The sequence below is a fragment of the Papaver somniferum genome, chromosome 6 (assembly GCF_003573695.1).
Source record: "Papaver somniferum cultivar HN1 chromosome 6, ASM357369v1, whole genome shotgun sequence".
Classification (NCBI taxonomy): Eukaryota; Viridiplantae; Streptophyta; class Magnoliopsida; order Ranunculales; family Papaveraceae; genus Papaver; species Papaver somniferum.
This window is the reverse complement of record NC_039363.1, coordinates 53,448,005-53,460,403: the sequence shown is the minus strand read 5'-3', so window position 1 is coordinate 53,460,403 and position 12,399 is coordinate 53,448,005. Positions and strand designations below refer to the sequence as shown.

Here is a 12,399-nt window from a genome sequence, read left to right as displayed (position 1 = left end):
GTCTGACTAAAAACAAAGAAACGATCTAACAGTTGAATTAAAATATATTCTAATTTGATTTTCACTTAGTTAATACTAAAAAAACCAAGTGCCCAAAAATCGTGCAACCTTCGGCCCACTTGAGAAAAAGTCTGGATCCGTCACTGAACCTGGGATATCAAACAGACGAACACGGCTACAATGAGTTATAGTGCGCCTGTAACATTTCGAGCAAGATTGGGATATCAAGTATCCGAAAGGCCGAAAGTTATACTAGTCGACCAGATGATAGCCAGTTAGGCAGTAGTTTGAAACCCCGCTATCGAAAAAGATTAATATCATGGGAGAAGATGAGATATACATCTAGTTGTTAACTTGTAGTTATAGGGATTCACTGTTTGATACTGTCTGAGCCAAATCAATTAATTATAATTATTAATCTGGACTCCAAACCCAGGGCTTAAATGCCAAAACGTACACCGGAATTTAGATTGCTCTATTCATTTTAGGGGTGAATAAAATCCAGCAATTGTATTTTTTTATGAACCTATAGAAGCCAAATCAATTAATTATATCTGACGCTACATCTCAGAGTTTCTTGTTCACTTTCCTTAGAGCAAAGGCTATAGGTTCCCTACAAGTCCTCAAACCTTTGTACTTCTCACATGCTCTTTGATCCATTCGTACCATTTCATGTTCAGGAGGTGGGCGAGGCGGAATACCTAATACACCGGTTACTTGAAACAAACATCTCTCACCCAAGTACCTATTGCCTTGATCATCTTCAATATCCAAGAAAACACACCGTTTCTTTGACAACCTATGCGAATATCTTAGGACTTTATTATTAGTATGCTCACTTCCTCGCCATGGATGCCATGTTGTTCCTTGTATTGACCTATTCTCCATTTTCTTACGAGCAATAGTAATTGAATGTCTTCCCATATCCCTTTAAACCTCCGCTAAATTCTCCTTGTTAAACACCTTAATTTTTGGCCACAAATCATCCCAAACCGGTGCATTCCCATCAATTTTGGGAAACAAAGTATGGAAATAGTAGTACAACCAATACTACAAACAAACAAAAAAGTGGGGGAAATTAATATATAACATTTTTCCACAAATATCAACATTAAATGGGTTTAAGATATAAAATGAGTCATATGTACATACCTCTAAGATCATCCACATCCCATTGAAAGTCTTCAATTTGCTACTAGCCTCGTCCAAAGATTTATAAAGACAAGCCAATCAAACCTATTTATGTTTTCTAAATCCAACTCCTCAAAGTTACATAACCATCCTACCTTTGTGGTGGATACACTATTTGGCATAAGCACTTGACCAATCATCCATAAAATAAAAACCCGAAAAATTTCATCCCAATATGGTTCCATAGCCACTCCACCCTTTCCTTTAACTGTCTTCAACCAATCACACATATCTACACATTTGATACCACCACTCCTCTTGCTCAAATAGGAGGATACATCAAGACCACGAATTATGTTTTTCCCATTCTCACCAATTTCTTCTTCACTATCATTCGGCTCCAAATTCTCATGAATATCTTCTTCATCATCACTTTCTTGCACGGTTGCTTTGGCTTTCCCTTTCCCCTTTTCTAGTGTTTTCTTCTTTTCCGCGGCTTTCTTTTTCTCGGCTTTATCGAAAATAAGTTGAGCTAAATTGGGCAAAAGGTTTTCAACATACTCCAAGCAATTTTCTCTATTTTCCTTATCACACCAATTTACATAATCTAGCTTTACTCCTTTTCCTACTTCTAAACCCACCAAGAGAAGTTATTGGGTGTGAGTCCTATTTCAAATGTAGGAAAATGAAAAGTATTTATAGATTTCCAAAACCACTCAACAATTGCGTGTGTGAGTTGTTGATCATCTTTCGAAACATTTATCTCAAGTATTCGACCCAATCCACATTGGTCTACAAACAACTTACATTTTTCATTTTTACATACAATTTCATACAAATTATGCATATTGCTCCACCCACCTCTAAATCTAATTGAAGGTTCACCATCTACAATGTCAAGAGTATTGCATATATGATTTTCTTCACCTTTAGAAGACAAAATAATATAATCCATTGTTCACTATATGAACCCTAAAACAAGTGTCATTAACCATCTATCAAAATTAAGCTACAAATCAATCAAATTAAAACAATGAAACAAGAGGTAAACAAAATTAATTCGCTCAACATTAAGATTAAGCTAAGAATCATACCTTTAATTCGCTCAATTATCCCAATTAGCTCAACACCTTCAAGAATTTAGAAAAAAAAATCAAATTATGGTAACTTTTAACCAAAACCTAAATAAGATGATGGAATTAATATCAATAAACGATTTTTTTTGTTAGAATAGGATTTACCTCTACTCGTTAATCAATGTGATACATTTATTTTTGCAAGAAATCAGATTGCTTATCGTTTTTGAAGATTATAGTGAAGGAGAAGATGAAAAAACCATGAAAATGTTGAAAAAGAATGTAAACATCCAGGAGAATTGCTCCTGATATCGACTTCCTACACAAACAGGGGACCGTCCCCCGTTTGGATTCTTTTTCTTTTAGACGGGGGACTGTCCCCCGCCAAGATTTCTTTTTATTTCTTATGTGAGACTGTCCCCGTAAAGTTCCAAAAAAAAAACTATTAAACAGGGGACTGTCCCCCGTCTAGTCCTTCTTTTATATTTGCCCATAATAATCATTCTCATTTATATGGACGAGTGGTCGTTCATATGGGCAAGTTAGTCTCCAAATAGAGACTACCCACAACCTTTGCTTTTAAGAATAAGTGAATAAAATTTAATTAAAGAAGCATCCTATGGCTCCTGTACCACAATAAACCAGTGGTCCCGGAAGAAGAGTCGGAAAGAGATATGATCAAGTAGTTTATACCGTTGGGTCCTATCGAAAAACCCTAAATGGGTGACAAAGAGATTACTTTAGAAATGCTTCAGAAATAAATCTCTTTGTCGGATGGAAACAGTTTGTAAAGGACGAATAAGTAGTAATCAAAGGTAGTCAGATTTAAATACACTTCATCTTCTTTCTCTTTGGTTTTCATAACCAAACGAAAAAGAATGGAGCCTTGTTGACTCCACTATTACTTCTTCCTCTTTGGGGACTTCTTTCTTCATGTTATATGGGCCCTAATTTTCCCTCTTTTACTTTTATCGATCTCTATGGAATGGTTGCTTTACAGTATACCACCCAGAAAGAAATAGCTACATCGCTGCATTGAGGAATATCATTGACGTTGCCATATTGGCCCTATCAAGCCATGATGTAATGGTGCTTCATTTATGATGCAAGTGACAAGTCCAATGCCATTATGCCAACACATTGAAATTTTGTGTCCGGCATAATTAAATCATAGAGTACGTTATAAAGCAAGGCGCATGCATGGACTGTCACGCGATGTACATAATCAATAATATGTGCGGGGCTTTAGTGTTTCTACTGCAGTTGCCCCTGAAGCCAGAAGAAAACCCGAGCTTTCCTTTTGTCGGTAGAACAACATTTTAGTTAATTCTTGTGAGACTATGCATCTGAAACTCCATCCGCAATTCTTAGTTCAGGTTTAGTTCAACGCAACACAAGGATTTAGCATCAGCATCTCTTGCGCGAGCCTTAATTTCTGAGGGTAAGCTATTTAACTAGTGAAAGAGGGATATATTAAGTAATTGAATTCGCCTCGAGACACAAGGGACGCAGATGCCATGATTATGATTCCGACAATAAGGATGCCAGATTATCCCCAGTAGTCCCCTTTCCTTGAATGAAAAACTAGAATAAAATCTGCCAATCATATAATACTCACTACTGAAGAAGACACTAAAGTATATGAGAATCAATGATACTGAGTTGTCAAGTATCATACCATCATTTCCTCCACGCATCAGTGTATATCTTTCCCAAACAACAGCCTAGATACTTCCACGTGGCTTTTCATGTATTTTGGACCATCTAAACTTTTGGTTTTCAATGCCATCAAGCTTCTATTTATATATACAACTTCATCATAGACTCTTCTTACATACTGCTCATCATATCAAATAACCAAGGCAAAAACATGGAAGAACAGAAGAAGAGTCCTGTTCTAGTTCACCTAGAACAGAAGAATCCCGCTCTCCATCACCAAGAACAGAAGACCCCTACTATAGATCACCAAGAACAGAAGAATCCTACTCTCCCTGTCAATGTTGATGATACATTTTCATTCTCGTCCGAAAATGAGTCATTTCAACATCAACAAGATGAACAAGAATCCGATTTTGAATTTGGATCGATTACACCAGACTCGCCAACAAGCGATTCATGCAAGAATTCTCCGGCTGATTTATTGTTCTTCAACGGCCAACTTCTACCTCATGTTTTCCCGTCATTTTCAAGTACAGATTCTTCAACTCGGACAAGTCGTACCGGCAGCATTAGAAGTAAAGATTCGTTTACATGGGCATCTCGAAGCAATAGCAACAACAGTAGAAGCAGTTTCAGCAGTAGTAGCAGTACTACTCAAACTAGTAGTCCGATAAGCCATGCATTAAGCCCCAATCCGACATTGAAGTATTCATTATGTAGTGGTGATCACATTGATCTTGTCAGTGCCAAATCAAAACCTATTGTTGGGGCCAGCAAGAATTCCACCACCAAGAAGCCAGTCCGAGTACAACCTTCCACTATGCCAAAATCGAAGTGGCAATTTATAAAACCGGCACCAATTTTAACAGCTACAACAGATATGTGCCGGAATAAGAAAATTGAGATAGTGGCCGTTCATCAAAAGCCGAAAACAAAAAAGCAAATCAAGACAAAGAAGAAAAAAAGTAGATCAGCACGATCATGGTTTGGGTGGAGAATTTTCAGGTCAATTTTATGGGCTTGTCGAGCATGCCATGCTCTTGAGCCATAAAAAAATTTCGGGGTTAATCCATTTAATGGCCATAAATATGCTTAATTTGGTGTGCATGTGTGGTTACATGATCATATATATGTAGCAAGTGTCGGATATTCAGAACTATCAATTAAGTGTTCTTCCCGCAAATCTATCAATTAAGTGTTCTTCCTGCAAATCTATGATCGTCTTTTCTCTTGTTTACATTGAATACTCAATCCCTATTTCGATTTTGTTTTTATGTTAATGTCTTAAGCTCCTGTTTTTTTCTCTACAGAAACGAGGAACCTTAGTTGCTACAGGTCTCGATAATTTTCTTTAATTTATGATTATCTCGAGCTAATTAACACGGTTTTTCTTGTGAATCCGTCTGTTTTCAGATTTCATCCCTTCTCTCCTTTCCCAAGTCTGATTGGGAGGAATAGGGTTTCCTTGCTGAAGCAATTGAAGCGGTGGTGACCTAATTCATATATTCTTATTCTACAAATCATTATCAGTGAAAGAAGATTCTCAAATTTTTATTCAGTTTGGTGGGATTCAATCTCTGTAAACGCCTCGTATTCATCAATCTCCCGTGCAATAAACTTATATCCACACGCCTCTCTGCAGTTTGTTGCTGTCAGTAATCATTCTTTTGGTTCTTCAAGGTCGAAGCTCAGCTTTCTTCTCAAGTAATTTCTACTGCTTCTTTCTTCAATTCCAAGTCATTAGCATGGCAAACACTTGGCAAAATTCAAATCTTTATCTTGACTGGAATATCATTTATATACTATCCCATGATTCTTTAGATTCTCAAAGAACTCATAAGCCCCGAAGTTCCCTGCTATCAAAATTGGAACTGTATATCTACCTCAAAAAACCCAGAAAATCTATTGTTATCTTTTGCAAAACCAATTATTCAATCCAATTGTTAAGCTCAATGGCCTCATCATCAAATGCTTCTGATGCCATCTATAACAATTCACAAAGGAATAACAATGCTGCTAGAAGGAATAACAAACATGTAAGCCTAAAAGGAAAAGGGAGACACATTGATTATTTTGCTTTGATTGGATATGTATGCAGACAAAGTGGAGTCACTAGGAATGTAGTGAGTTACTCAATTAGACAAAGATGGGGTGCACAAAATGAAGTAGTTGTGATCACAACTTGAAGAAGGAATGTTTTCATTTTCAGAATTCATTCTAGGGAAATTTTTCAAAGGGTTTTAAGGGAGAGGCCTCACTCAGTTGGTGGATACTTGTTGGTTTTACTTTCATGGAAGTTCCATATGAATGTGCAGAGAGCCATATTCCAATTTGAAGTTTTCTACATAGAATTTAGACTCAGAGCTGATCTTGATGGAGATGACATACCTCATATTATTGATTCTCAGGCTGGTGAACCAATCATTATCTACAACAGAGACCCAACTGGTGTGGTGAAAGCAAAAGTCAGATTGGATGTTAACTTGCCATTGGTTAGAAAGGTGAATATTACTCTGGAGGATGGAGAAAGAATTAAGATTGCTATTTTTTATCTGGGGTTTCCATCAGCTACCTATAGACACTGTTATGTTTTCAACCATAATGAAAACTACTGTGGTTTAATAGCAAATATGGCCTGGATAGCTGTGCCAGTTCTGAATCTGCAAGGTGTAGATCCTTTTGATGAACAAGTGGAAGAGCTAGTTTAGGTTATACAACAGAATATGTGAATTCAAGAAGGAGGAGATGAAGGAGCAATTCAAGAACCAGTGCTGAATGATGCAGTTGAAGGCAATGACAATACAAGTGGATTGGTCTTGGATAATCAACATGTGACAGATAGTACTGAAATTGCCAACAATAATGATGTGGATATTTAGGTCAATAAGAATGTCATTGAGGATACTATAGAAGAAAACTCTGCCAGTGCTTCTTATGTCTCAGAAATACATAGAAATGATATCAGGACTAATAAGAGAAGAAGGAAAGAAGATATTGTCATGGAAGCTATGGAAATGGAGGGATACATGCAAGAAATTAATAGAGAACTACATGTTTTTGCTAATGAGGTGGCGGTGAATGGAGTGTCTGTCCACAATATGGAGTTAGGAGAAACCTCTGCTGGAGGAGGAGAGATAACAAATGTGTTTGAAGCTGACAATGATATTAGAATGGATGGGTCTGAAACTGCTTCTGTTGTGGATGCTGGAACTCAAAACCTTCCAATTGAACAAGTTCTTCTTAATCTCAGAACAAATTTAATTTTTATTTCAAATTTTGCGATCAATAGTATATGCCATTGCTTTTCTACACATCTGTTTTTTCACTGTCTTTGTGTGTTTCTAAATTGGTTTGGTACTTATACCTTTCATGTTATTTTACCCATTCTTACTAAAGTTTTTTCTTTAAATACCATTATGAAGCTTTAATCTTGGAATGTGCAGGGGGTTGGAAAACCTCTCACTAGAAATCACTTGAAATATATTCTCAGAAAACAAAATCCTGATTTTATGTTCTTAGCTGAAACAAAGGCTACTAAAGATAGTATGAACATCTTAGCTAGAAATCTTAAGTTCCATGTCTGGATAGCTGTTCCTAGTATAGGTTTATCTGGTGGGATGCTCATTGCTTGGCATAATAATATTAAAGCTATATGCATTGTTGAATTTTTTGACATATGCTTTTTTGAATTGCATGATTGTTTCAATAATTGCTGGAATGTTGTTTGTATGCATGGCTCTCTGAATGAATTAGGGAAAAAAATGCAATGGGATAAAATAAATTTCTTTTACAATTAAAATCCTAATACCTCTTGGATAATCATTGGAGACCTGAACTTTATCCTGCGTGTTAATGATAAGCATGGTGGAAAAAATAACACTCATGTTAACAAATATATCCATGACAACATCCAAAAATTAGGACTTATGGACCTTAAGTTTCAAGGTATACCTTTTACTTGGTCTAATAATAGGGAAGGTCATGAAAATATAAAGGAAAGAATAGATAGAGTCCTCTCTTCTCATACCTGGTCTATTATGTTTCCTGATGCGATTGTTAGTCACTCACCTAGAGTCGGTTGTGACCACACACCAATTTTACTAAACTGCAAGCCTATTAAAGAAAATCATCATAAACCATTTAGGGTTATTAGAATATGGTTCAGCCATGAAAATTTTAGAAAACAAGTGTTAGATAATTGGGATCGTAACATTAGGGGCTCTTACTCTTATAGTTTCCAAAAGAATCTTAAAAATTTATCTTATTCACTTTCTAAATGGAACAAAAACGTCTTTGGAAATATTTTTAATAACATTGAGAGTCTTAATAAAAAAATGGATTACTTACACACCATTAATCCGTTGCCAATCCTTGAAATCAAGGATACGCAGAATACCCTTGAGATGTGGTATAACAGAGAGTATGATTATTGGAATCATTTCTCTAAAGATAATTTAGTTAAAGAATTTGACCGTGACACTTTTTTTTCACCAATATGAGAATAATAGAAGGAGAAAATCATATTCACACCCTTAGGGATGATACTGGTCTTTGTATTGATGATAACACCCAATTACATAAGCTACTTATTAATCATTTTAAATCTATCAGCTCCACAAGTAATGTACATCAACTTGATAGACTTAGTAATCTCATTGACCCTTGTATCAATGATGATGATAACAATAGTCTCATCAGAATGCCTGATGAATTATAAATCAAGAATACTCTCTTTAACATGAATCAGTGAGGTGCCCCTGGTCTTGACGGGTACCCGACAGGTTTCTTCAAAGAAAACTGGGAAATCGTTAAGAAAGACATTATTAACATGGTTCAGGATTTTTTCAGAAAAAAATATCTTCTCAAGGAAATGAATTACTCTTATATAACTCTGATTCCTAAAGTCCAGAACCCTTCCACCCCTAGTGATTTTCGCCCTATCATCCTTAGCAACACCACCTACAAAATAATTTCAAAAAATCTAACTAACCGTCTGAAACCGACGCTTTCGAAACTGATTTCTCAAAACCAATCTGTATTTATTCCCGGGCGTCAAATCACTGATAATATAATTATTGCTCATGAAATTCTTCACTGCATGAAAATTTCGAAAAATAAAACTGGCCATATGGCTTTTAAAATTGACCTATCGAAAGCTTTCGATAGGATTGAATGGGACTTTCTTAATAAAACCCTTCTTTCTTTTGGTTTCTGTGAAGATGTTTGCCATCTTATTATGCAATGTGTTACTACGACGTCTTTCTATGTTCTTTTAAATGGTGCACCTGGTGATAGATTTACTGTGACCAGGGGAATTAGACAAGGGGACCCTTTGTCCCCTTATCTGTTCATCATCTGCATGGAAGTGCTTTCTAAACTTCTCTTTAAAGCTGAAAATGAAAAAAAGATTTCTGGTGTCAAAGTGGCGAGAACTGCTCCTCCTGTTTCGCATTTATTTTTCGCTGACGATTGTTTCTTGTTTTCTAAGGCGAACCTTAATGAAGCTAAAAATATTGTTAATATTTTAAATATTTTTGGTGAAATGACTGGGAAAGTCATTAATTTCAATAAATATGGTGTTTATTTCACACCAAAGGTGCATAACAAACACTGTAAAATAATCTCTAAAATAATTAAAATTAAGAAAATCTCTAAAAATGATAAATATTTAGGAACTCCTCTTTTCTTTTATAGAAATAAAACTAATAGCTTTGAACCGCTTCTTAATAAATATTACACTGTCCTCCAAGGTTGGATAGGAAAAATGTTTAACCAAGCTGGGCGCACCGTCTTAATCAAAAATGTGCTTAGTGCTTACCCAAATCATCAAATGCAGTGTCTATCCTTTCCTAAAAAGACCTTAGACAATCTTGATAAAATCCACAGAGATTTCTGGAGGCCAAAAAAGAACAAGAAAAAACGTTGCTACCTTAAAGCGTGGCCTAGTATAACTAAAGACATTCGCCAAGGTGGTCTGGGGATTAGAAATCCCCATAAACATAATCTTTCCCTCATAACTAAGTTGGCTTGGAGGCTTATTCACAATCAAGATCAGATGTGGGCTAAAATTCTTGAACATAAATACTTCAGAGACCAGAATCCTCTAAAGAAAACTAGAAAACATAGAATTTCCTGGATATGGACCAGTATCAGGAAAGGTCTTGATATTATTAAATCAAACCATATGTGTAAAATTAACAATGGGAAATCTACAAATGTTTGGTCTGATTTCTGGTTACCTAATCAAGTTCATCTCTTGTCTCCTATAATGTTGATTGTAATATGCCTATGAATGTTTGTGATTTGATGGATCCTGATGGAAACTGGGATATGAAAATTATCAGTAAATATATCCACTTGTCTTTCCATGATGCTTTCAATTCTGTAACCACTAACATCAATACGCATGATAGAATTAGATGGAAATCTACCACTTCTGACAATCTTAGTACTAAATCGGTTTACAATTTCCTGACTAAGTTGAATTTTGATAAGGATGAAGCCAGATTTTGGAAACATTTATGGAATTTAAATATGCTACCTAAAGTTAATATGTTCTACTGGAAAGTTGTCTCCCGTCGTTTGGCTCTTGGGAGTAATATGTATAAATATGTGAAAGATTCTGATCCTTATTGTCTGTTGTGTGATAATCAGGACTTAGAAGATGAAATGCATCTGTTTGTTCATTGTAATTTTTATCTCAATAACATATACTGTTTCAATGGAAATTCCGATAGCATGCATTGGTTTAAATCTTGGATGAATAATAGGAATCTAACTAGCAAGCATAATCTGATTTCATTCATAATTTGGTCCATTTGGAAGTTTAGAAATAGTGCCCATTTTGATAATAAAGTGCCTAATATTCATAAGCTAATTGACAGCATAAGAACATCCTACCCGAAATTCAATTCTAGTAGAGATAGTAAAGCCAGTCAGATTCAGGATAAAGCTAGGATGCTTACTAGAAATAATCATATGCACAGAAAGGAAGATTATGATTGGTTTATTATGTTTGATGCCTCCTTTATTGAAGATGATTACACAATGGGATATGCTATCTCAATCATGGATAATGCAGGAGTTAGGAAGCAATGTCGTGCAGGGTGCGGCTGGGCTTCCTGCCCCTTAGAAGCTGAAGCAAAAGCTGGAATTGAGGCCATCAGATGGATGAAGGAATTAAAGCTCCAAAATTGCTGCATGATTAATGACTGCCAAATTTTAATGAAGATTCTGAAAGGAGAAGAAGATTCTGAAGCCCAACCCTGGAGGTCTCAAAATAGCATCTGTCGATGCAAATTTCTCTTGTAAATTATTATCCGGTTTCCTTTATGTATAAATCTAGGAAGTATGTTGATTTCGAAGACAAGCTAGCTAAGGAAGCAAGAACTAGGAAAGTTAAATTTTTCTCTACGGAGAATGTGAGTGAAAATGTAAGAAAAAACATCCTATAAAGAGTTAAGCTAGGCTTAGCTCCTATCTTGTATATTTTGCAAACTTCCTCTATTACATAAATAAAAGTTTTCTTCTTACCAAAAAAAATATTTCCGTTTTTTCTAAACTTCTTTGAGGAAAGATAATGCATTGAAATTTGTTGGACTGATAGATACATTTATGTGTCTATCTGGATCTCGATTTTCTATTATTATCACTCATTTTTGTACTTATTTTGGTATTTTATGTCCTTCTAGGTATTTTTGGAGAAATAAACATGTGTGGAAAAATTGGCTCGAAAATTGATTTTTGCACCTCGTGAGAGAATTATTAAAGGCACCCGGAAGATGTGTTAAAGGCACCATGGAAATATGTTGGAGACACCCAAAAAAGTTTTATGTACACCCCAAAATAATTACTAAAGGCATCCGAAGGATTTATTCTTGGCACCCCACTTTGGATAAGGGGTAATTCAGTTGATAAGGGACACCCACCTGCTATTCGCAGCTAATCAGAGGATAGGGGCATCCATTTTTATTTTCCATTGAAAACAGAAGTTGGGTGGAAAATTTCATTTGAATTTCAGTTACGGGCGAACTTTGTTGTATTGAATTTAGACGAGACTTATGTGGAGATTTTCATGGGAAAGGCTTGGTTTGGGACTGTGATGATGAGACAGGATGGGTAATGGTTTTAAACTCGATTAAAAAGGAAGATTTTGACAAAACAGCGAGATGGATATTCATGGGATTTTCTAGAGTTATATTTGGCAGTTGCGTGGAGAGATGGGCAACATTATTCTGTTTGATTCGACTCAATCTTGTGAGAGTATGGAAATTTATCTGCGTAATGGAATAAAAAGGAGAGTTCGATGAAACAGAGATAGTGGCGGAGCCAGATATTTAAAAGGAGGGGGACTATAAAAAATCATCAAACATCAGTGGACTAAATGCATACATTATGTGGACTAACCCTGGCTCTAGCCCCTGAACAGAGACGAGAGAAAAACTCGGGGTTATTCTTTGCCCTAAATTTGGAAGTTGTGTGCAAAAAGAGAGGAAATGTGTCTCTACAGATTTGGTATATATTGGTTGAGAGT

The 12,399-nt window shown here is 35.8% G+C and overlaps 2 protein-coding genes across 2 annotated transcripts; both read left to right on the top strand.

The window, feature by feature from the left end:
* Window positions 1–4,063: 4,063 nt before the first annotated feature.
* Window positions 4,064–5,068, top strand: LOC113285667 (osteocalcin 2-like). Its single transcript, XM_026534466.1, has one exon. It carries the CDS (start codon window positions 4,078–4,080, stop codon window positions 4,915–4,917), a length of 840 nt encoding a protein of 279 aa, XP_026390251.1. The 5' UTR covers window positions 4,064–4,077; the 3' UTR covers window positions 4,918–5,068.
* Window positions 5,069–10,148: 5,080 nt separating this feature from the next.
* On the top strand, window positions 10,149–11,177 carry LOC113290807. The gene has a single exon (XM_026540397.1). The coding sequence runs from the start codon at window positions 10,149–10,151 to the stop codon at window positions 11,175–11,177; it is 1,029 nt and encodes a 342-aa protein (XP_026396182.1).
* The last annotated feature ends 1,222 nt before the right edge of the window (window positions 11,178–12,399 follow it).

What these genes read in the sequence shown, in the direction of transcription:
- LOC113290807 (XM_026540397.1), top strand. Translation starts at nt 10,149, where the DNA reads ATGCCTATGAATGTTTGTGATTTGATGGATCCTGATGGAAACTGGGAT.
- LOC113285667 (XM_026534466.1), top strand. Translation starts at nt 4,078, where the DNA reads ATGGAAGAACAGAAGAAGAGTCCTGTTCTAGTTCACCTAGAACAGAAG.